Source organism: Micromesistius poutassou (genome assembly GCF_964030765.1).
Source record: "Micromesistius poutassou genome assembly, chromosome: 2".
Lineage (NCBI taxonomy): Eukaryota > Metazoa > Chordata > Actinopteri > Gadiformes > Gadidae > Micromesistius > Micromesistius poutassou.
The window spans coordinates 6,352,682-6,375,181 of record NC_140272.1 but is presented as its reverse complement, the minus strand read 5'-3'; the positions used below and the strand labels follow the sequence as shown (position 1 = coordinate 6,375,181).

Here is a 22,500-nt window from a genome sequence, read left to right as displayed (position 1 = left end):
ATTAATAGCTGTAGTTTTTAAGTAATTCTGTATTTACAAAAAACTACGCATGCCGTTAAAATAAAATGGTATATTACATTATTTATAGACTTTAAAAATCCATTCTTAATTTCTGAAGTTTGTGCCGTATACAACATAGCCTGGACTGTACATTTTTCCCCAAATGGATGTATAGCTGTGTATATTCGTATTTATTTTGTTAGTTGTCCTGTTGTCCACGGAGGTCTTGAGAAAACGGACGGCAGTAGCATTTATGCGTATCATTCAGTTTTATTTGGTTCAAGTTGACGCCCACACTGATGTCATCTCATGCAGCAACTGGACACCACAGAACCCGAACGGGACCAGGGTAATGTTTTCATAAACAGGAAGTGACATCACCGCACAACAGGAAGTGCAAAAAGCTCTGGTGTGGTGCTTCGGCTCACAGTACCATAACAATGCATCCATTGCTCTGTTGGTTATTTGGTATTTATTATGCAGTATAGCAATATGAAGAAACATGGCGAATGAGAGGCTGGAGACCACGGGGGTCAACGCTGCTCCGGGGCATGTCCTCTGAGCCTCCAAACAAAGAATCAGTGTGCTGCTCGTACCTACGTCCACCAGTCTACTCCCATGACATCTCCTCACAGTGTGTTCTAAATCCGTGATTATTATTGGGGTGAGCAATAGTATTGTTTTAACCGTAATTTATTGAGACCAGGTGACAGTCCATGGTGACATTTACCACAAATGTAATCTGCTACCGATACAAACACGCCACTTACAGGCCAGCAAAATGTTCCATATGACCCATATGCGTCTAGCCTTATAGTTCTAAGCATCACAAGCAGGAAGCTTCGAGTGGCCCCTGGCTTGGCGGGGGCCCTTACAGGGCCCCGGCCACCATCATTGTCCCTCAGCGTGGCATATAACACAAAAAGAGTAAAACATGTTTTCATAAATACTCTCGTCACATTCACTTGCATTTAGTTGCAGAGCTCATGATAATGCATCTATAATATCTCCTGAGAAAAAGGGGTGAATTTTTCAAGCATTGCATACATTTCTAGGGTCTCTCTGTCGAGTAATGACAGGGATAAAAGAGACTGGGCAGGGCATACGACCCAATCCCACCGGCAAGGCAGGTCTCTTTGGCTTCTCCACACAATATCTTCCATCCATTCAGAATATTACTCTCTCTCTCTCTCGCTCGCTCTCTCTCTCGCTCTCTCCAACATGCCAGTAGCTGACAGACACCCACCAAACAAGACCGTCGCCCTCCCCCTCGTCCTGAATGTGGCTCAAACATGTGTTAAATCAGGATCAGCCACGGAAAGATACATTATTAGACCGACAGACGCCGAGGGAGACAAAAACATGTGCAAATGAGCCAAATCCATTTTCAAAACGGAACAATAATAGTTGAACTCATCACAACCCCTTCCACGCCCTTCCAGAACGCTCCGCCGCTTACAGAGGAAGCAGACCGGGAAAAATTAAGTTGACACACCTTCTGAAATCCCCTCCTGATCACTGATTGCCTAAGACACTCTTAAAACTCCCCTCGCAACAAACAAAGGCAGATGGTATGATACATTACAGAGGTGAGAATGCTGCATACAAATTATAAATATAAGCTTCTATATTCTTACAGTATTTTTTTTCCCCAACAGTACAATCCCATAATACACAGTCATCCATTATCTCCACCACCACCACACTGACCGTCTCCAGAGCAGCAGACACACGTCTGCTCTCCGCGGCCCTCACCCCCCTTCGCCGACAGCGCTCTCCTCCATGTCTATGTAGGCAACAGTTATAATATCTTCCATTTTAAAAGTGTTGTTTTAAGAGAGAAAAAATAGGATTCCATGTTAGATTATCAACCCCCATATCGCGTCTCCTTGTCAAACAAATGATTTGATCTAACGTTCAATTTCCGACAATGCCTGGAGGCAGCGCCAGCCATCGCCGTGGTCTGAGTATTAGTGTTTTGTGGACTATGATTATTCATGCAAGATTTCTGATCAAAACATGCCATCATGCAAGTCATTTCTATGCATTGAACAAGCACAATTATTTATGTATTTGTTTGGAAATCTTTCTGAGTAAATGTAAGCCCTTGGCCCGAGGTGACCCCTTAATAAACAGACCCTTAACCAATCGGTGTGAAGCCCATGTAGAAAAAGCATTTGATGTGGGTAACAAAGATAAAATGAGTCGAGAAGTTAAGTGACACGCTTTAAAATATTGACTATTGTTCTTTTTTTTTTCTTTTTTTTTTTTTACCTCTTTGCATTTTTTTTGCCTCTCAAATGAAGTGGAGATACAAGGATAATCAGCATTAACAAACCAAGGAAAACCCTCGTTCTCTGGGTCTTTATGTCTCTCGTCCCCCGCTCCTTCCTCTTGACTCACTCTATGAAGAAGACAATCCTCCGTTACCCCCCCACCACCACCCCCTCCCCCCCCCCAACACTCCGACCCTGCACCCCCAAGACTATTTTCCCCCCACGGAAATCCGTTTGCTTGCATCCACATCTCGGTTCCCCAGTGAGTTCCTCTCCTTCGTGCTCTAGCAGAAGTTACTAGTCTCTCTCCCAGTGGAACTGGTCTGAGCGTCTGCCCTCCCAGCACATCTCTTCAGTGTTTTTTTTTTTTTTTTCATTCCCTTTTTGTTTTTGATCAGTAGTGCAGATGCAACGCCGTGGCACAGTACGCTGATTATGTCTGGGCGGCATTGAGTTCAAGTGTCTTCAAGCTGCGCCGGATCAGGCGGCCTCTCTCTGCGTTGATACAAGAATGAAGTCTGTAAACAAAATTATTGAATAATTTTCTTTTTCTTACTTGCAAATGAAATAATCTGTACATCTGTGTGGGTTAGATGGTTTCCTCTCGCTTTGCTTGAAGTTACATTATTATAATTATTATTGTTATTATTGGGATTATTACTCCAAAGCTCTAACATTTAGATTCCCTGACGTCTTTCTGGTTTCTTCCCTTCTCTTTCCTTCCTCCCCGGCCCTCCTGGTTGTCGTCCTGCTTCTCCTTGTCAGGTTTGGTTACACTGTCATAGGAGGGCAGCGAGCCGGTGGAGGGTGTGCCCTCCTTCTTTTCATGGTCCTGATTGGTCCCGCCGTTCTCCACCTTATTGTTGGCCTGCTTCCGCTTGCACACGAAGCCGCGCCGCGCCAGGTAGGAGCGGTAGGCCCTCTGGATGATCTTGGCCGACACATCCTCCTGCTTGCGCCTCAGGGTGGTGGTGATGGGCTCGTAGGACACCTTGGAGGGGTTGGCCGCCACAAAGCGCTCCTCCATCTGCTGCCGCAGCATGTCCAGCTCGCCGCTGTCGCCCAGCACGCGCTTGGTGAAGGCGAACAGGATGTCCAGGCAGTGGATGCGGTCCCCGCTCACCATGGGCATGTCCATGGCGATCAGCTCGATGGTGTTGGGCTTGGACACGCGCAGCGGTTGGTCCAGGGCATCCGCGAAGTCGGACAGCTTGGAGTAGGTGATGAACTGCGAGGCGTCCGGGTCGAACTTCTCCCAGATCTCGTAGAAGGTCTCGAAGTCATCCTCGCTGAGCGGGTCGGCGCTCTCCTCCGTGGCCACGCTGAAGTTCTCCAGGATGATGGCGATGTACATGTTGACCACGATGAGGAAGGAGATGATGATGTACATGACGAAGAAGAAGATGCCCACCGAGGGGTTTCCGCAGTCGCCCGTGGCTGGGGTGCCGGCGTTCTCCAGGGTGGGGTCGCAGTCGGGGGGGTAGTTGAGGATGGGCAGCAGCAGGCCGTCCCAACCCGCCGAGGTGGTGATCATGAACAGGCAGATCATGCTGTTGCCGAAGGTCTCAAAGTTGTACATGTCGTCGATTCCGGCCCCGTGTTTCACGTAGCCAAAGTTAGACATGCCGAAGATGGAGAAGATGAACATGACCAGGAAAAGCAGGAGGCCGATGTTGAACAGGGCGGGCAGGGACATCATCAGCGCAAACAACAGAGTCCTGATGCCTTTGGCTCCTTTGATGAGGCGGAGGATCCTGCCGATACGGGCCAGGCGGATCACCCTGAACAGGGTCGGCGAGACAAAGTACTTCTCGATCAACTCCGCCAGAAACATCCCTGAAATGGAAGCAGAGAACACATGATCAGTCCGACTGTAAAGAAGAGTGTGGTGATGACTTATGGTGGTCTCAGCGAGAGAGCCACTAGAGACCTCAATCGGCTGAGCCCACCAGGGACTCTTCGCTCTCAAAATACATCAAACCCTGCGACCAACATTCTCTCCATGCCTGGTCAATGCAGAAGAGCAGGTTTTGTTTTTTTCTGCACTCTCAGGCAGTGCAGGATAATCTCTAACACCTCACCAAACACAGGTCTCTGCTGTCATCGTGATGACCTCCACGAGAGGAGAAAGCAACCATTCCCTCCCATCCGAAGGCTTACCCACGATGGAGAGAATGACGACCACCACGTCAAACACATTCCAGCCGATGGTGAAGTAGTAGTGCCTCAGCGCGAACAGCTTGAGGACGAACTCGGTGGTGAAGGCCACGATGAACACGAAGTTGACCCAGTAGAGGATGTGCTCCGTCTCGTCCGTCTGGTCGTCCGTCTCCACCATCATGGTGACCATGTTGAGGCAGATGAGGATCATGATGGAGATGTCGAACACCTGTTGCGTCACAAAGTCAAACACCATGCCCTGGAAACTGTTCTGTAGAGAGGGGAGAGGGAGATGAGGAGCGTGAGGCAGGGCTGAGAGGCTGGAGAGACTCTGGCTGGAGAAGCTCTGTCAGAAGCACCACCAGTTATCTTCACATGCTTATATGCCGCCGTCAAGGTCGAAGGTCATTGGCCGTGGCGATATTCAAAATGGAGAACGGGTGACTCCAGTCCTTACCAGTGGCCTGGGTATCGGTTTCTGTGGTTTCTTTGATCCTAACTTCTTCATGGCATTGTAGTATTTCTTCTGCTCCTCCGTCATGAAGATATCCTGACCTCCAAAGTATCGGAGGCAAGAGAGAAATGGTTACAATCTGAACTCTGAGAAAGGTTCTGGTCGTTATAAATCACCCTTTCTCAATGGCTGAAACTGAGCTGGCAGGGGAAGTCCCATTATACAAACCACCTAGTTCACCATCCGAGAGAGAAATCATGGTTTTGTTAAACATAATAATGTCCCAGTCATACATTTGACAGCCATCGTTGCAGTCTGCATTATCAAGGAGGAAACCAGCTTATCTTTTTCTTCTGTTGATTGAAGTTGTCGATGATGACACCGATGAAGAGGTTGAGGGTGAAGAAGGATCCGAAGATGATGAAGACGACAAAGTAGACGTACATGTACAGGTTGTCTTCGTAGATGGGCTGGTCCTCCACCTGAGCACCCCCAAATCAAACAGACATCTAAACAACCATGTTCTAATACTCATCAGCCAATGACTACTCTGGGCCCTCTGGCCACGCCTACCTTTCTGGAGTCTATCGCTGCGTACATGATGTCCATCCAGCCTTTGAAGGTGGCCTGTGAGGAAGAAGACACAATCGTGAGACCTCTGCTCAGCAGCATCACACACTTTTTTGCCTACCTTTGTCCTATTCCACTATTATGGAATAGGACTATTTTGCACTATTTAGAATTTATTTATTGTAAATATTACTTATTTTATAAAATTTTACCTAATTTTATCCTTTTATACTTAATGCACCGTGGGTCAGAGACAAACTAAATTTTGGTTCTTCTATTTGTCTTGTACATTGGTTGGAATTGACAATAAAGCTGACTTTGACTTTTGACTTTGAGAGCGGGACGGACGGCCGCTCACCACTTGCAGCAGGGCCAGGTATCCAGCGCCCACGTTGTCAAAGTTGATCTTGACGTTTTTCCAGCGCACGTTGGTGAAGTTGGCATTGATGTAGGCCATGCACTCAGTCTTGTTGTTGACCTCGTGGGGCAGGAACATGGCCTCCGACGTCTCGTTGTAGCAGAAGTAGTACTTCCCCGCAAACAGGTTGACACCCATGATGCTGAAGATCAGCCAGAAGATGAGGCACACCAGCAGCACGTTCATGATGGATGGGATGGCTCCCACCAGCGCGTTCACCACCACCTGAGGAGCACAGGGAACGCTACTGTCTCCATAGAGTCTCCGAGGGCCTCAGGAACACCTCGTCCACATGCAGGGACTCTTGCCCCAGGTCAACGTTTAAGAATGCAGAATATATTAGATATATTCATTTTAATTTTATTTGCTTGTAATTAGTGAGTGGGAGGGGTCCGGAGTTTCGATGGTACGATTCTTGCAAATAAAGAGAAAAATTTTTTTTTGTAGAATATATCCGGACGATCAGTTATAGGATGTGATGTCAATCACACAACATTTGAAAACAATATCGATCAGCATTGACTACAGATATGTCGGGGTCACCTGAAGCTACGGTATGTGTTAAAGACAGTGTTCCTTGTTCTCTGGTGCAGCTCGGAGATCGATGAGTTCCCCTTGAGTCTAAGGTGTAACCTCCAGCATGGTGACTCTGCTGCTGACCTGGGGCCAGTCCTACCGACAGTCCCTGGCTTACCCTCATCCCTTCGAAACGTGAGAGGGCCCTCAGAGGCCTCAGAGCTCTCAGAGTCCTGAGCGATTTGATTGGTCCCAGATCGGAGTAGCCCAACGCATTCGCTATCAAGCTCACGATGGACACCTATAGGGAGAGAGAGAGAGAGAGAGAGAGAGAGAGAGAGAGAGAGAGAGGGAGAGAGAGAGAGAGAGTAACGGAAAGGGGGAGAACGAGACAGTAAAGGAAAGGGGAGAGAAAGAGAGCGAGTAAAGGAAAGGGGGAGAGAAAGAGAGAGAGATTGAGAGAGAGAGAAAATGAAAGGGGGAGAGAAAGAGAGAGAAAAAAAGAGGGAGAAATCGAGAAAGAGAGTAAAGGAAAGGGGGAGAGATTGAGAGAGAAAAGGAAAGCGAGAGAAAAATCAAGAGAGAAAAGGAAATGAGGAGAGAGAGAGAGAGAGAGAGAGAGAGAGAGAGAGAGAGAGAGAGTAAAGGGAAGAGGGAGGGATCGAGAGAGAGAAAAGGAATAGGGGAGAGAAAGAGAGGTGGAGAGGGGGTAGGGCAGAAGAAAGCACACGTTTAAGGGGTGCCCGGAGAGAGACGGTACTTAAGAAGGGGACGATAACAACAGAGACTAGGCCGGTAGGATTAGATAGTTAGGTAGAGAGACGGTTAGCTAGAACGGAGGTGAGCTAGAACGTTAAGAGAGATAGCCACGACACTCCCCCAAGTTTTTTTCTGGATATGTGTTTTAGTTTGCGATTAACTGAGTTTGCTCTTAGTTTGGCAAACAGGGGTGAAGCCCGCTGAGCAGCTTACGACAAGCTGTCAGCACTCCTGGAAAGAAACTTGTGGTGGAAACGGTGAGAGGGAGAGAAGATGGAGACGACGGGGGGAGGAGGAGGAGGAGGAAAAAAACGCCATTGCACAACAACACAGAAGTTTACCGCGGCACAGGAGATTACCACGAGACACACGGAAAGGAAACCACACGCTGGTTCACACACCAAGAGAGCAGCCTGAGTTACACAGGGAGAGAGGGGGGGGGGGGCTGGGGGGACTACTCTCTGGGGAGGGGGAGGGCAAGGGGGTTAGGAGGAGAGGAGGAGGAGGAGAAGGAGGAGGAGGAGAGGAGGACCTGCGAAGGAAGAGCCGTCACACAACACATCGACCTTACCCTGGACCTCACACACGGCCCCTGTCAGTGCCCCCTCTCTCCCTCTCTCCCTCTCTCTCGCAGCAGCAGCAGCCTCTCTCTACCTTAGAGCGAGAGACATACACTTTGTGAGACACCTGCTGTGTGAGAGAGAGGACAGGTCAGTGGTGGGTACGCTCGGGTTCCAGCAGACATTTAAAACCCTTCCGGTCGTTCCCCAGAGTCACCGGGATCACTGTGGGAATGTCATAAAGTCCACCGGGAGGACGTGTCCCGGGGGAACCCGGACCACCGGGACCCTACCCAGGCCGTGGGGATTCCTACCCGGGAGGGAGACAAGGGGTGGTTAGGCAGCGCACGCTTGAGTAGATCTCCCTGCTCCCTGCACCCTATGGGTGTCCTACCACACTGCGCTCCACCCCAGGGGGAGGAGGGCGTCCATGAGCCTCGCTGGCACGGTTCAGCTGGACGCTCACTGGCTTACGGAGACGCTAGCCCAAAACGAGGTTGTGAACCTACAGAACGTTAGGGAACACGTTGCTCCACGAAGCCAGTCATCAGGTATTAAATAAGAACAGAGGAGAACACTCACCGGTCACGTGTTCTACGTTCACTTGGAGAACATCAGATAGATCACTTGAATCAATACCTATTGATTGATCTATACTATCTAATGCATTACATACAGGATATCTGTTTTAGACATTATTGAACGCTCAGATGTTAACGGCCCCTCTCCATTCCCTCTCCCGGGCCCCGAAACGGACAAAGGAACCGTTTGACTTTAACGTATTGAACAGCAGAGCGGTAAAGAGAGCCGTGGTTCTCCTGAGAGCAGATCCCTGATAGGGCCTCATCCTGGAAGCAGCCTTCAGCACATCGTCTGAGGAGGTCTGGAACGTGGAGCAGGAGATGGGCTTGTGTGTACGACTTTAGTGACGCAATGTTTTGTTGCGTCTGTGGATCAGGCGTTAACAGTCAAACAGAATCACACCATCTCAGTTAAATTCCATTTTGATTGGCATTGGTACTGTAGACCCCCAGAATACGATGTTTACACTACGTGAAATCAGACGAATACTGAAATAATGAGACGTCCATGCGTCGGTGTGGGGGCGGGAGACTCACGTCCACGATGAAGAAGTCCAGCCAGCACCAGGCGTTGGTGAAGTACTTGACGAAGCCGTAGGCCACCCACTTGAGCAGCATCTCCAGGATGAAGATGTAGGTGAAGACGCGGTCGGCGTACTCCAGGATGATCTTGATGGTCTTCCTCTGTTCGATGTACACGTCCTCGAAGGCCTGGAGGAGAGACACACACACACACACACACACACACACACACACACACAAAGGTGGGATGATTAATGTGGAGCTGAATTCCTTGATCTCAGTTTCAGGTGAAACAGCACATGGGCGTGTCTTAGAGAGCGGCTGTGTTCCGGGGGGGGGGGGGGCACTCAGGCCATTGAACTCCGGCTGCCCGTGTTCACCCCCTCAACACATAAGTGCTTCGGATCACTATCTGGCGGGCATCCTCCACAGAGATGGAGGGTGGCGGGACCAACAGCACTCTGATGTCCATTAGCGGCGCCATCAGGCCGCGTCGCCGGAGGAAAACGCACAGCAGCTACTTCCTGGCCTTTGATGACACATGCTGAAATCCTCGGTCCATGCAGAGCCCCCCCACACCCCTCTGCTTGTGTGTGTGTGTTTTGTCTGTGTTTTTTTTTTTGTGTGTGTGTGTGTGTGTGTGTGTGATTGGGTGAAAACAATTAGCGTGGAAGCAGACGCACAAAAGTTAAAGTTGAGGTCGCAAACAATTTCAGATCTAGAAACGGGATGACGGGCAAAGACGGGGGGGGACCAGCGGTGGGGGTCTTACCAGCGCTCCACTGCTGAGCAGGATCATGAAGATGATGAGGGTCTCGAACCAGTTGTGCTCCACGATCAGGTAGCAGGTCTTCCTCAGGAACCACCAGTGCTTGCCCCAGCCATGGGTGATGGGCACGTCGCAGCACTTGTACTTGGCGATGCATTCTGGTTGTCAGGGAAACAGAACAGGTACGATGAGCCTGACACTTCTGTTTGACAATATGGGGGAGGCAATGCGGGGGAGGCACTATGGGGGAGACACTATGGGGGAGACAATATGGGAGAGACACTATGGGGGAGACACTATGGGGAGACACTATTGGAGAGACAATATGGGGGAGACAATATAGGAGAGACACTATGGGGGAGACAACATGGGGGAGACACTATGGGGAAGACAACATGGGGGAGACGGGGGACCCCCTACCGTCGGTCCAGCAGGCGTCCGGGTCCAGGTACTCCTCCACCACCTCCACCAGCGCCACCTCCTCCAGGTCGGGCTTGATGTCGATGGTGCTGCCCTCCGAGGAGCTGGTGTCGTCCAGCTGGGGACAGGAGCAGGGCTCAGGGTTAGGTGATCCACTGAGCAGGGGCTCAGGGTTAGGTGATCCACTGAGCAGGGGGTCAGGGTTAGGTGATGCACTGAGCAGGGGGTCAGGGTTAGGCAGTGCCCCCCGACCCGGAGCAGGGGTCAGGGTTAGGTGATCCTCCGGACCAGAGGACACAGGGGGGTCAGGGTTAGGTGCTCCACAGAGCAGGGGGGCTCTACCCTGGGGGTGCCCTGTCGTGTCGGGGCCCCTCTACTCCACTGAATCATTCCCCCACTGAGGTGACCTTGGGGAGTCACAGACGTCCCAGACGACGTCAGGAACCCTGGAGTGCGACCGCTGCACCGGCGAGGAAGGTGACAGTGTTATCCTCACACAACAACACACCGGCTGTAAACACTACAGTGTGCGTTCCTGACGACTAAGCGGTTCTGAGGAGACGGCGGTATTAGAGAAAGGGTTGTGTTTAGATTCAGGGCTGAGACATGAGAGTGGAGTGAATCCCGCCCTCGGTGATTCATCCTCACCGCACCGGACAATGAGTCAAGGTGGATCGGGGCGCAGTGGTGTTTACAGGGTTAGGGTGTTGAAGAACACACACACACACACACTGGCACACATGCAGTCCCGGATGCAGTGAGCCAATCCACTGCACGACGAGAGAATGATGCTGCACTTTAGAATCCTGAGCAGGCAGCCAGCGGCCGCATTCCCTCTCTCTCACTCTCTCGCTGTCTCACCTTCTCCCCATTTTTCTCTCTCACTGTGTGTCTCTACCTCTCGTTGCTTCTCCCTCCCTCCCTCCCTCTCTCTCCCTTCCTCCCTCCCTCCCTCCCTACCTCCCTCCTTCCCTCCCTCCCTGCCTCCTTCTGTCTGGGCTACAACAGCACTGAAGCTTACCTCTCTCTCTTCCCTCTCCCCCTCCCTCCCTGCCTCCCTCTCTCACTCACTCTCTTCCCCCTCTCCCTCCTTCTGTCTGGGATACCACAGCCCTGAAGCCTCCCTCCCTCTATTTCTCTATGATTGGCTGACAGCGCCTCTGTCCTCCTCCAATGGCGGTGTTGGTGGGCGGTGTTGGTGGGTGGTGTTGGTGGGCGGGGGGCGTGGGGGTGACAGAGAGAAGAGCCTGGAGAGACACTGCAGGTGCAGAGAGGAGGCTGCTTGTCTCTGTCGTCTGGACCTGCTTACCTCTGCTAACCAGGCCAAGGTCACCCCCCCCTCCCAGTGTGGATCAAACATCTCAGACCATGAGGAGAGCATCGGTGGGGATCTACTCCTGAGAGAGCAGCGGTGCTGAGTCTAGCTCAAACCTCTCTGGTCAGTCCTCAGCCTCCCCCCTCCCCATCTCTGTCTCTGGTCAGTCCTCAGCCCCCCCCCCCCCTCCCCCTCTCTGTCTCTGGTCAGTCCTCAGCCTCCCCCCCCCCTCCCCCTCTCTGTCTCTGGTCAGTCCTCCCCTCCTCCCCTCCCTCCATCCACACAGACTGAGCAGCAGGTCCCAGACTGTCCTGAGACATCTCACACCGACACCTACGCACAATACTCATAAGCCCTCATTGATATCAAATATCAACTTCGGTAACATCTGTGCAGCTGGAAACAATCCAGCGATTATAATACGCTGCGAAGCGACACCTTGTGCCCGACATCCTCCTACAACATGAGGTGAAACCGATACGCCGGTTGATAAACTAAAGAAGAAGAAACAGCCATGCCGCACCGCGGCCACACCGGTCCTGTACTCACGTCTTTGCTGTTCTCCACGTCCGACTCGCTGCTGAAGTCCTCCGTGTTGAGGTTCTCGAAGTCCGACTCTCCCACGGCGATGGGCACGCACACGGTGAGGTTGGGGTTGTGGATGAAGGACATGTAGTCCTCGTCGATCATGTACTTGCCCACGCTGCTGCCGATGCCGCTGGTGGTGCCGTTGCCGTTCTTGGCGTAGTCCAGCTCGCGGTTGATGTCCACGCCCGTGTGGTTGGCGATGCAGTTCAGCTTCTTGTCGTACATGTCGTCCAGAGGCTTCTGCTCGTCCTCGAGGGGCTGAGGAATTCACATTCAGGGCGTTTAGCAGACGCTTTTACCCAAAGCGACTTACAATAAGTACATTTGTCAGGAGAAAGAAAAACAACACTATATCGCTGTCGGTACAGTAAGGATGTTTATATTATTGCCAAGCACTAACAATCGCTAGGTTAACCCATTCACCGTATACAACAAAGATAGCTAGGATAAGACGCTACATAATGCTGAGTACTTTTTTTAAGTGCAAGGACGTACAACATACAATAAGTGTGTACATTAAGTGCCAGGACGTACAATAAGTGTGTAAGAGGGGTGTGGTGGGGGGTGGGGGGTAAGGGGGGGGAGGCTACGCCGAGTCTAGGTGAGGAATCAAATCAACATTTGTTTAATCCAACGACGAGTCGTGTTGAAACCGTTACGATGACACAGACAAACACAAAGAAGACAAACACCAGTCGGTCTGGTGGTGTGAAAGTTTCCACGGTTACCTTCTTGAGGATGTGGGCCATGAGGATGCGCATGTGGACCTTGAACCAGGCGATGCCGATCTTGATGCGCGCCATGGCCAGCTGCAGGTTGTTGGGCTCGCCGTCGTCGTCCGTGGCGGCCAGGTTGTCAGCGCTGAAGGAACTCAGCAGCAGGGCAAGGAACAGGTTCAGCACCTGGAACACAGGCAGGGGCCGTCACAAAACGCACCAACCACGGCCCACACGGCCCCACCACACCCCTACCCCTGACTGATTATTGTTCACCCCTGAGGCACTTCTATCCAAACTAATAGAAGCATAATGAATAAACAACAATCAGCTCCTCATGGTGTTAGTCCCATCTATTCCAATCGTTTACATAACATATCATTTAGGGCCTTTAGCAGCGCTTTTATCCAAAGCGACTTACAATAAGTACATTTCTAAGAAGAAAAAGGGAAACAACAATATGCCGCTGTTGGTACAGTAAGGATGTTCATAGAACCAAGTTTCAAGCACTAACAATCACTAGTTTCACCCATTCCCCGTATACAACAAAGATAGCTAGGATAAGATGCTACACAACGCTAAATACTATTTTTAAGTGCAAGGATCTACAACATACAATAAGTGCGTACATTAAGTGCCAGGACGTACAACATACAATAAGTATTACGTACTTATTGTATGTTGTACGTCCTGGCACTTAATGTGGGGGGTAAGGGGGGAGGCTATGCAGAGTCCAGGTGAACTCTGCCCCTCCTTTGCCTTCTCCTTTGTATCTTTGTACTCCTTACCACCAGGTTGCCGATGACCATGACCATCATGAAGACGGTGAGGCACATGGTCTGGCCCGCCACCTCCATGCAGTCCCACATGGTCTCGATCCACTCGCCGCACAGCACGCGGAACACGATGAGGAAGGAGTGGAAGAAGTCGTGCATGTGCCAGCGCGGCAGCACGCAGTCCTCGGCGATCTTGCAAACGCAGTCCTTGTAGCTCTTGCCGAAGAGCTGCATGCCCACCACGGCGAAGATGAAGACGATGATGGCCAGCACCAGGGTCAGGTTCCCCAGGGCACCCACCGAGTTACCGATGATCTTGATCAGCATGTTGAGGGTGGGCCACGACTTGGCCAGCTTGAACACTCTCAGCTGGAGGAGGAGGAGGAGGAGGAGGAGGAGAACAAGAAGAACAAGAAGAACAAGAAGGAGGAGAAGGAAGAGGAGAAGAAAAGAGGAGGAGAAGCAGAAGAAGTTCAAATTGGTTGCGATTCAAAGCATTCCCAAAAGGAGCCGTTAAAGGTCTGCTCCTGGAGCAGAGACCTTCTGGAGCAGAGACCTGCGGAGCACATACCAGGAGGTTCCAACTGATCTACCACCGGGTGAAGCTCCGCCCCCTTACTGCCACTCACCAATCGGAAGGAGCGCAGCACCGACAGACCCTCCACGTCAGCCAATCCCAGCTCCACTAAACTCAGGGTCACGATGAAGCCGTCAAAGATGTTCCAGCCCTCCTGGAAGTAGTAGTAGGGATCCATGGCAACCAGCTTGGCAAACATCTCCGCAGCGAAGATCCCCGTGAACACCTGCAGGTCGAAGGTCATGTTAGGCTGGCCACAGGGATATATATTTACATAACAATGTACTGAATACTGATACAGAATGGGTTAGGGTTAGGCACACGGCAATAAACACTTTAATATTGGAGTGAATTCAAGTTTGCCCTCATATGATCATCTGTTTTAAGTTACAACTCTTTTAGAAAATCTATTTTATTTTAAATAAAGAAGGTATAAAGCCCTAAATGATTAAATATCAGCATATACTGTATCTGCAAACGATGCTCCAGTACTCTGCTGCGCTTTTGGGAACAAATTATAAAAAATAAAGGAACAGAAAACAAAGCGAAAGCAGCTGAGGTTTTTATGTGGTTCCACGGACGACTGCAGGAGGGGGAAAGTGGAGCGTAAGCAGTGAGTGGAAAGCTGCAGTTTTGCCTACGTAGCGTTTGGTTTGATGTGCTGCTGATTAAAAAAGGACTGCTCTCTCTCTCTCTCTGGGTGATTCTCCAGACAGAGCAAGGTCATAGAGCAGCAGGGGCAGTAGCGCTGTGCGGTCACAGTAACAGCACTGTAGTATCCCACTAGCAGTGGCAACACTGTAAGGTCAGAGCAGCAGCACTGTAATGTCCCAGTAGCAGCACTGTAGTGCCCCAGTAGCACTGTACTGTCCCAGTAGCAGCACTGTACTGTCCCAGTAGTAGTGCTGTACTGTCCCAGCAGCACCACTGTATATCCCAGTAACAGCAGTGTAGTATCACAGCAGCAGCACTGTAGCTAAGGACCCTAAACTGTCCATCTCCCAGCACCCATCCCAGTGCCCACCCAGTGGTCCACTGCACCCATCATCCTCCAGAACCGCAGCGGTGCCTCCTTTCCGCTTCCTCTTCTGACAGCGTGCCAATCCCCATGACCTCACTTTCCCGCTCCGCCCGGCAGCAGACAGCAGACAGCAGACAGAGCATCTGCCGGCTGCTGGTCACTGGCGTTTGAATCGTGTCACGCGTTGAAAGCCGATTGGGCGAGAACCGAATCAGTGCTTTGAATTTGGTCAAGTCAAGCTCGGAATAGATCCTTGGACGAGGCCGCTTGCAAGGCTTACGATCAAGACCATTGATTGGAGGGAGAAGAGAGCAGAGAGAGAGAGACAGAGAGTGTGTGGGTGGGGTGACCGGGAGGGAGGGAGCAGAGGGAGAAGGTTCAAAATGGACGGGGAGAGAGGCGGACTGACGTCGGCGTTTTAGAGTTTAGGAAGCAGGCGGGTTGGCTGCATTAAAATGGAACTGAATTTTTAATGAGGCCCCATAAAAGGTCTGTGAGTGAGTGAGTGAGTGAGTGAGTCAGTCAGTCAGTCAGTCAGTCAGTCAGTCAGTCAGTCAGTCAGTCAGTCAGTCAGTCAGTCAGTCAGTCAGTCAGTCAGTCAGTCAGTCAGTCAGTCAGTCAGTCAGTCAGTCAGTGGTCAGTGTGTGTGTGTGTGTGTGTGTGCGTGTGTGTGTGTGCGGTACAGAGGGTATTGTTTCCAATCATCTCCATAGATTAGGTGGTCATCTGCTCTGGAGTTCCTCAGACACCAGCCCTCCTACATCATGACACCTCGTTCCTCTGCCCTCTCCCAGCATCTGATCCATGGGGTTCATTATGAGCAGGGATAATGTATGCTGTATGTACGACTCAGATGTATGACATAGATCATCGTATCACGTGTACCTTGTGTAGAAAACCTAATTATCAATTAATTGATTAATTTAGCGGCTGCTCACTGTCAGCCCCATGCCCATTAATTAAAACGTAACCAACCATGGGATCTTAATTCTGACCTACTTAAGATGGCCGCAGATCCGGCTTTGTACATGCTACCGTATGTCCACAGGAAATTAATTAAAAAGAGAAGAAAACACTATATATATATATATATATATATATATATATATATATCAAACTCAGCTCTGGGAAACTGGGATTGTTCCGGCATGGCCACCTTTCACACAGATACAATTAATCCCATTTTCCAAAAGGAAAGCATCTGTTACTGAAGCGTATCCCAGCATGCAACAGGGCTAGTCTCTGTACACCCACCAGGTTTCCCACAGACAGCACTTCCTCAAAGTGAGGGGTCATGGGGTAGTGTTCCATGGCCATGAAGAGCGTGTTGAGCACGATGCAGATGGTGATGGCCAGGTCCACGAAGGGGTCCATGACGATGAGGTACGTGATGTGCTTGATCTTCAGCCAGAAGGGGAAGCACTCCCAGATGAGGAAGATGTTTGCAAACTTGTACCAGCAAGGTGGACAACTCCGCTGGGACTCCTCCAGCTCTGCAGATGGGGGAGAGAGATGGGGGGAGAGATGGGGAGAGAGAGAGATGGGGAGAGAGATGGGGAGAGAGAGAGATGGGGGAGAGAGAGAGAGAGAGAGTGATGGGGAGAGAGAGATGGGGGGGAGAGAGAGATGAGGGGAGAGAGAGATGGGGGGGAGAGAGAGATGAGGGGAGAGTGAGATGGGGGAGAGAGAGAGATGGGGAGAGAGATGGAGAGAGAGAGAGAGAGAGAGAGAGTGATGGGGAGAGAGAGATGGGGGGAAGAGAGAGATGAGGGGAGAGTGAGATGGGGGAGAGAGAGAGATGGGGAGAGAGATGGAGAGAGAGAGAGAGATGGAGAGAGAGAGAGAGAGAGAGAGAGAGAGAGAGAGACAGAGATGGGGAGAGATAGATGGAGAGATAGATGGAGAGAGAGAGAGATGGGGAGAGAGAGAGACAGGGAGAGATCGAGAGTTTGGGAGAGTGGATGGGGAGAGAAAGATGGGGAGAGAGTTAAGGAGAGGCCCTCACAAACAGCCCAGCAGAAAAGAGCAGTAAACTGTAAATGTCTTGATATTGTCAACATTATTATTTGTACATAAAGTCCTACGTAAAGGACTTGGTAGAGTCCTCGGTAGAGTCCTAGGTATAGTCCTAGGTAGAGTCCTAGGTAGAGTCCTAGGTAGAGTCCTGGGGAGAGTCCTAGGTAGAGTCCTAGGTAGAGTCATAGGTAGAGTCCTGGGGAGAGTCCTAGGTAGAGTCCTAGGTAGAGTCCTAGGGACCAGGCCTTACCCTCCATGAGTGTGTTGGTGACCACGCTCATCTGGCTGTTGGCTCGGTCCTTCCCCTTGAAGGAGCAGTTCAGCTGGTCCACGGACACCATCAGGGATCCAGAGTGCTTCTTCTTCACTTCCACCTCTGTGGTCTGTTCCCAGAGAGACACACGCACCGCGTCAGTCACATGATCCCACACACACCCTCCCAGACATGCACGCACACACCATCCTAACATACAATTAAACTTCACAAGCCTTTCAGAATGGAGGAGACAATGTGAGCGCTTTTGTTTATCAGCACACCGTAAACACCTGGTACACCACACAGGTACACACACCTGGTACACCACACAGGTAAACACACCTGGTACACCACACAGGTACACACACCTGGTACACCACACAGGTAAACACACCTGGTACACCACACAGGTACACACACCTGGGACACCACACAGGTAAACACACCTGGTACACCACACAGGTACACACACCTGGTACACCACACAGGTAAACACATCTGGTACACCACACAGGTACACACACCTGGTACACCACACAGGTACACACACCTGGGACACCACACAGGTAAACACACCTGGTACACCACACAGGTACACACACCTGGTACACCACACAGGTAAACACACCTGGTACACCACACAGGTACACACACCTGGGACACCACACAGGTACACACACCTGGGACACCACACAGGTAAACACACCTGGTACACCACACAGGTACACACACCTGGTACACCACACAGGTAAACACATCTGGTACACCACACAGGTACACACACCTGGTACACCACACAGGTACACACACCTGGGACACCACACAGGTAAACACACCTGGTACACCACACAGGTACACACACCTGGTACACCACACAGGTAAACACACCTGGGACACCACACAGGTAAACACACCTGGTACACCACACAGGTAAACACACCTGGTACACCACACAGGTAAACACACCTGGTACACCACATAGGTACACATCTGGTACACCACACCTGGTACACCACACAGGTACACACCTGGTACACCACACAGGTACACACCTGGTAAAGCACAGGTAAATAGCTGGTACACCACATAGGTACACATCTGGTACACCACACAGGTACACACATCTGGTACACCACACAGGTACACACCTGGTAAAGCACAGGTAAATACCTGGTACACCACATAGGTACACATCTGGTACACCACACCTGGTACACCACACAGGTACACAACTAGTACACCACACAGGTACACACCTGGTACACCACACAGGTACACACCTGGTACACCACACAGGTACACACCTGGTACACCACACAGGTAAACACACCTGGTAAACCACACAGGTAAACACACCTGGTACACCACACAGGTAAATACCTGGTACACCATGGCATCACACATTACATGACTCGCCCAGTCACCCCTCCTACCCTCCAGTATTCTGCACAACAATACAAGACAGTTCAGCACAACGCTGCATTAATCTGCCCGTGGTTCACATCCCATGACTAAGCACTCTTCCCATGCATGCTCTGACATGCATGTTAAGAGGAGATGGCCGCTCCACAACATCATTCACTGCTACACCATGCTCTGTTGGATTACGGATTATGGGTAGAAAAGGGATAAATCAATCGGATTGGCCAGAGAATAAAGGGGTGTCACACCACCATGCTAGCTGCCGGAGGAATGCTGTTAAAGTGAAGCTGGGTGTTTTAGCGCCACCCGGTGGTCGGGTGGCGTCGGGACGGCATCAAGTGCAAGATGTCAAGTCCAACGTAAAGACAGCGAGAGGAAGGGTTGAGGGAATTGAGAGGCTTAAGGAGATACTGAGGGTTTGGTTCTAAAGGGAGTGTCCATTGAGAGACTCCCTTCCATGAGGTTTGAGTTTCTATGACAACAGTTCTAAAGGTGTGTTGTTAAGGTGAGTGTTGCAGAGGAAGTTCAGAACGATCTTAATGAGTGTTGATCCATTAGTTCTATGATCCGTACGCAGTGCGTTGTGTGCTGCCTGTGTAGCGGGGAGGCCAGGGCGGGGACGTGTTTAACTAGGTTGTCGGCTCCAGTCCCGCTACATGACGAACACGACAGGTCCTAGCTAGCATGTTAGAACCATCCTACTGCAGGGCCAGGGGCCCGGTGGGGCCCCAAAAGGTACGACCAGGAACAGGAGCAAAGGATAGAATGAGACGGAGGCAAAGGGGAAGCTGGAGAGCCTGGGACGAGGAGTCAAGGCCCAGGGGGAGTCGGGACAAGGAGTCAGGGGGGAGGGGGGGGGGGAGGAGGGAGGGAGGGCACCACCACATGCGGTGCCAGCGGGTGGATGCGGGACGAGCCCTGGCTGTAGCCGCTGTAGCTGTTGCGGCGGTAGGGGATGAAGAGGGAGCCGCGGCGGTCCTCGCTCTCCTCCACCGTGCTGTGCTCGTCGTCGGCGAACTCATTCTCCGAGCCAGCGTCCTTGGAGCGGCCCTTGAAGCTGAAGATGCTGCTGCGGCTGTTGTGGCGCGACATAAAGGGGGAGCCGGGGATGCTGAGGAGAGACTGGAGGGGGGAGGGGGGGGGGGGAGGGGGAGGAAGGGGAGGAGGAGGAGGAGGAGAGGAGGATGGGGAGGAGGAGGAGAGGAGGAGGGTGGGGAGAGGAAAACGTGGGTGCAGCAGATGAGGAGGATGGGGGTGAAGAGGGTGAGGAAGAGGGGGGGGGAGATGGGGGTGCAGAGGGTGAGGAAGAGGGGGAGGAGGAGGGGGAGAGGAAGAGGGTGAGGAAGGGGGGGTTTAGAGGATGATGAGGGAGATGGGGGGAGAGTGGATCCCGAAGGATGGAGGGTGAGGAAGATGATAAGGAGCGGGAGGATGTGGAGGATGAGGAGGATGTGGAGAGGAAGAGGGGGAGCAGGATGGGGGAGGAAGATGGGGGTGCAAAGGGTGAGGAAGGGCGGGTGTAGAGGATGATGAGGGAGAGGGGGAGAGAGTGGATGAAGAAGGATGGTGGGTGAAGAAGAAGATGAGGAAGAGCATGAGGAAGGGTGGGGTGGATTGGCAAGGGAGGCGGGGGGGGGAGAAGAGGGGGGAGAAAGGGGGAGTCAGGGACAGAATGGGGCCGATAGAACCGCAGGAGACGGACAGAGTAACTGGGTCAGAGGAGATAATGTAATCCGGCGGTCTAGATCTATAGGAACAGGCGGCCGGCTATCATACAGACAGAGCAATAAAGGACTGAGTGTCCCGCCACCGCTGGAGTGGCTAAGGCTTACCGGACGTGGAGCCCGTTCCTGGGCAGACCTTCCAGAACGGTGCTCTAGTGCGTATGTGGGAGGGGCTTAGCTCTAATCAACCAGATGAAGGAGGGGCTTAGCTCTAATCAACCAGATAAGGGTTTATCCATGAAGTGGCAATAAGAGGTGAAATAATCCCCACCATTTTGACCCACATCCACCGTACTCTAGACCTGCGGCCTCGTAGCGGGCAGGGCGGGATCTGAACCCTCAGCCCGAGAGGCTCACCTGGTTCACAGCGCTCACCTGGTTCATGATGGAGGCCTTGTGGCCCAGCCGGCTCCCTGGTTAGGGATCTCACCTGGTTAAGGGTCTCACCTGGTTAAGGGGCTGACCTGGTTAAGGGGCTCACCTGGTTAAGGGGCTGACCTGGTTAAGGGCTCACCTGGTTAAGGGTCTCACCTGGAAAAGGGCTCACCTGGTTAAGGTTCTCACCTGGTTAAGGGTCTCACCCTGGTTAAGGGTCTCACCTGGTTCATGATGGACCAGGTGTGGTCACATGGTCCTCACCTGGTTCATGATTTAGGCCTTGTGGCCCTGGTTAAGGGTCTCACCTGGTTAAGGGTCTCACCTGGTTATGGTTCTCACCTGGTTCATGATGGAGGCTTTGCGGCCCTGGTTAAGGGTCTCACCTGGTTCACGATAGACCAGGTGTGGTCACATGGTGCTCACCTGGTTCATGATGGAGGCCTTGCGGCCCAGCCGGCTCCCGGGGAAGCGCAGGGCGCTCCTCTTGCTGCCGTCGTCCGACTCGCTCTTCACCACCTTCTCGCTGTCGCCCTTCTCCTTCTCCTGCTCCTTCTGCCGCCACTTCTTCTTGCGGTTGCGGCGCTCCTTGGCGCTCTTGGAGCTGAGCTTGGAGACCTCCGAGGAGCTGCGGGACAGCTGCCCCCCCCCCTCGTCCTCCAGCGCCGCCTCCGACACCGTGCCCGCCGACGTTGCCATGGCAGCGGCCTGGGGGACGAGTGGTATCACAGCCCGAAATAACAGAATGTGTGTGTGTGTGCGTTTGTTTATATCTATGAGTTTGTGTGCATGCGTGTGCGTGTGTGTGTGTGTGTTTGTGCGCTTGTGTGTGCATGTGTGTGTGTGTGTTTTTGTGTTTGTGTGCATGTGCGTGTGTGCTTATATATACGTGTGTGCATGTGTGTATATGTGTGTGTAAGTGTTTGTATGTTTGGTGGGCGTGTACATGCATGTGTGTATTTGCGAGTGTGCGTGTGCGTTTGTGTGGTGTGTGTGTGTGTGTGTGTGCTCGTGTGTTTTTGTGTGCTTGGGTGCATGCGTTTGCGTGTGTGCGAGTATGTACGCGTGTGTGTGTGTGCGTGCCCTCGTGTGCGCGCGCGTCTCACCTGGGTCTCCTCCTGCTGCTTCTTCAGCTGCTCCAGCATGGCCTTGAACTCTGCCTCCTTCTGCTCCGCCTCCTCTATGGTGGCCTGGTTCTGCTCCTCGTAGGCCATGGCCACCACAGCCAGGATCAGGTTCACCAGGTAGAAGGAGCCCACGAAGATCACCAGCACGAAGAAGATCATGTAGGTTTTACCCGCGGCCCGCAGCGTCTGGACAGGGAGGAGGAGGAGGAGGAGGAGGAGGAGGAGGAGGAGGAGGAGGAGGATGAGGAGGAGGAGGATGAGGAGCGTGAGGAGGAGGAGGATGAGGAGGAGGAGGATGAGGAGGAGGAGGATGAGGAGCGTGAGGAGGAGGAGGATGAGGAGCATGAGGAGGAGGAGGAGGAGGAGGAGGAGCGTGAGGAGGAGGAGGATGAGGAGGAGGATGAGGAGCGGAGGAGGAGGAGGAACATGAGGAGGAGGAGGAGGAGCGTGAGGAGGAGCGTGAGGAGGAGGAGGAGGATGAGGAGGAGGAACATGAGGAGGAGGAGGAGGAGGAGGAGTGTGAGGAGGAGCGTGAGGAGGAGGAGGAGGAGGAGGAGGAGGAGGAGCGTGAGGAGGAGGAGG

General features: G+C 52.0%; 1 protein-coding gene across 1 annotated transcript in view; it reads right to left on the bottom strand.

Moving 5' to 3' along the window:
• Positions 1–2,701: 2,701 nt before the first annotated feature.
• LOC311338383 (sodium channel protein type 8 subunit alpha-like) overlaps positions 2,702–22,500 on the bottom strand; it is a 26,745-nt gene continuing 6,946 nt past the window's right edge. Inside the window, exons 7-22 of the mRNA XM_084463655.1 lie at positions 21,855–22,104; positions 16,253–16,491; positions 14,030–14,203; positions 13,413–13,769; positions 12,637–12,810; positions 11,870–12,166; positions 10,006–10,123; positions 9,589–9,743; positions 8,832–9,005; positions 6,573–6,695; positions 5,819–6,103; positions 5,464–5,517; positions 5,235–5,372; positions 4,894–4,998; positions 4,437–4,707; positions 2,702–4,112 (exon numbers count right to left, since the gene is read on the bottom strand). Coding sequence (XP_084319781.1) covers positions 2,947–4,112; positions 4,437–4,707; positions 4,894–4,998; positions 5,235–5,372; positions 5,464–5,517; positions 5,819–6,103; positions 6,573–6,695; positions 8,832–9,005; positions 9,589–9,743; positions 10,006–10,123; positions 11,870–12,166; positions 12,637–12,810; positions 13,413–13,769; positions 14,030–14,203; positions 16,253–16,491; positions 21,855–22,104 — 4,080 coding nt within the window. The 3' untranslated portion in view covers positions 2,702–2,946. The remainder of the gene's footprint in view (positions 4,113–4,436; positions 4,708–4,893; positions 4,999–5,234; positions 5,373–5,463; positions 5,518–5,818; positions 6,104–6,572; positions 6,696–8,831; positions 9,006–9,588; positions 9,744–10,005; positions 10,124–11,869; positions 12,167–12,636; positions 12,811–13,412; positions 13,770–14,029; positions 14,204–16,252; positions 16,492–21,854; positions 22,105–22,500) is intronic.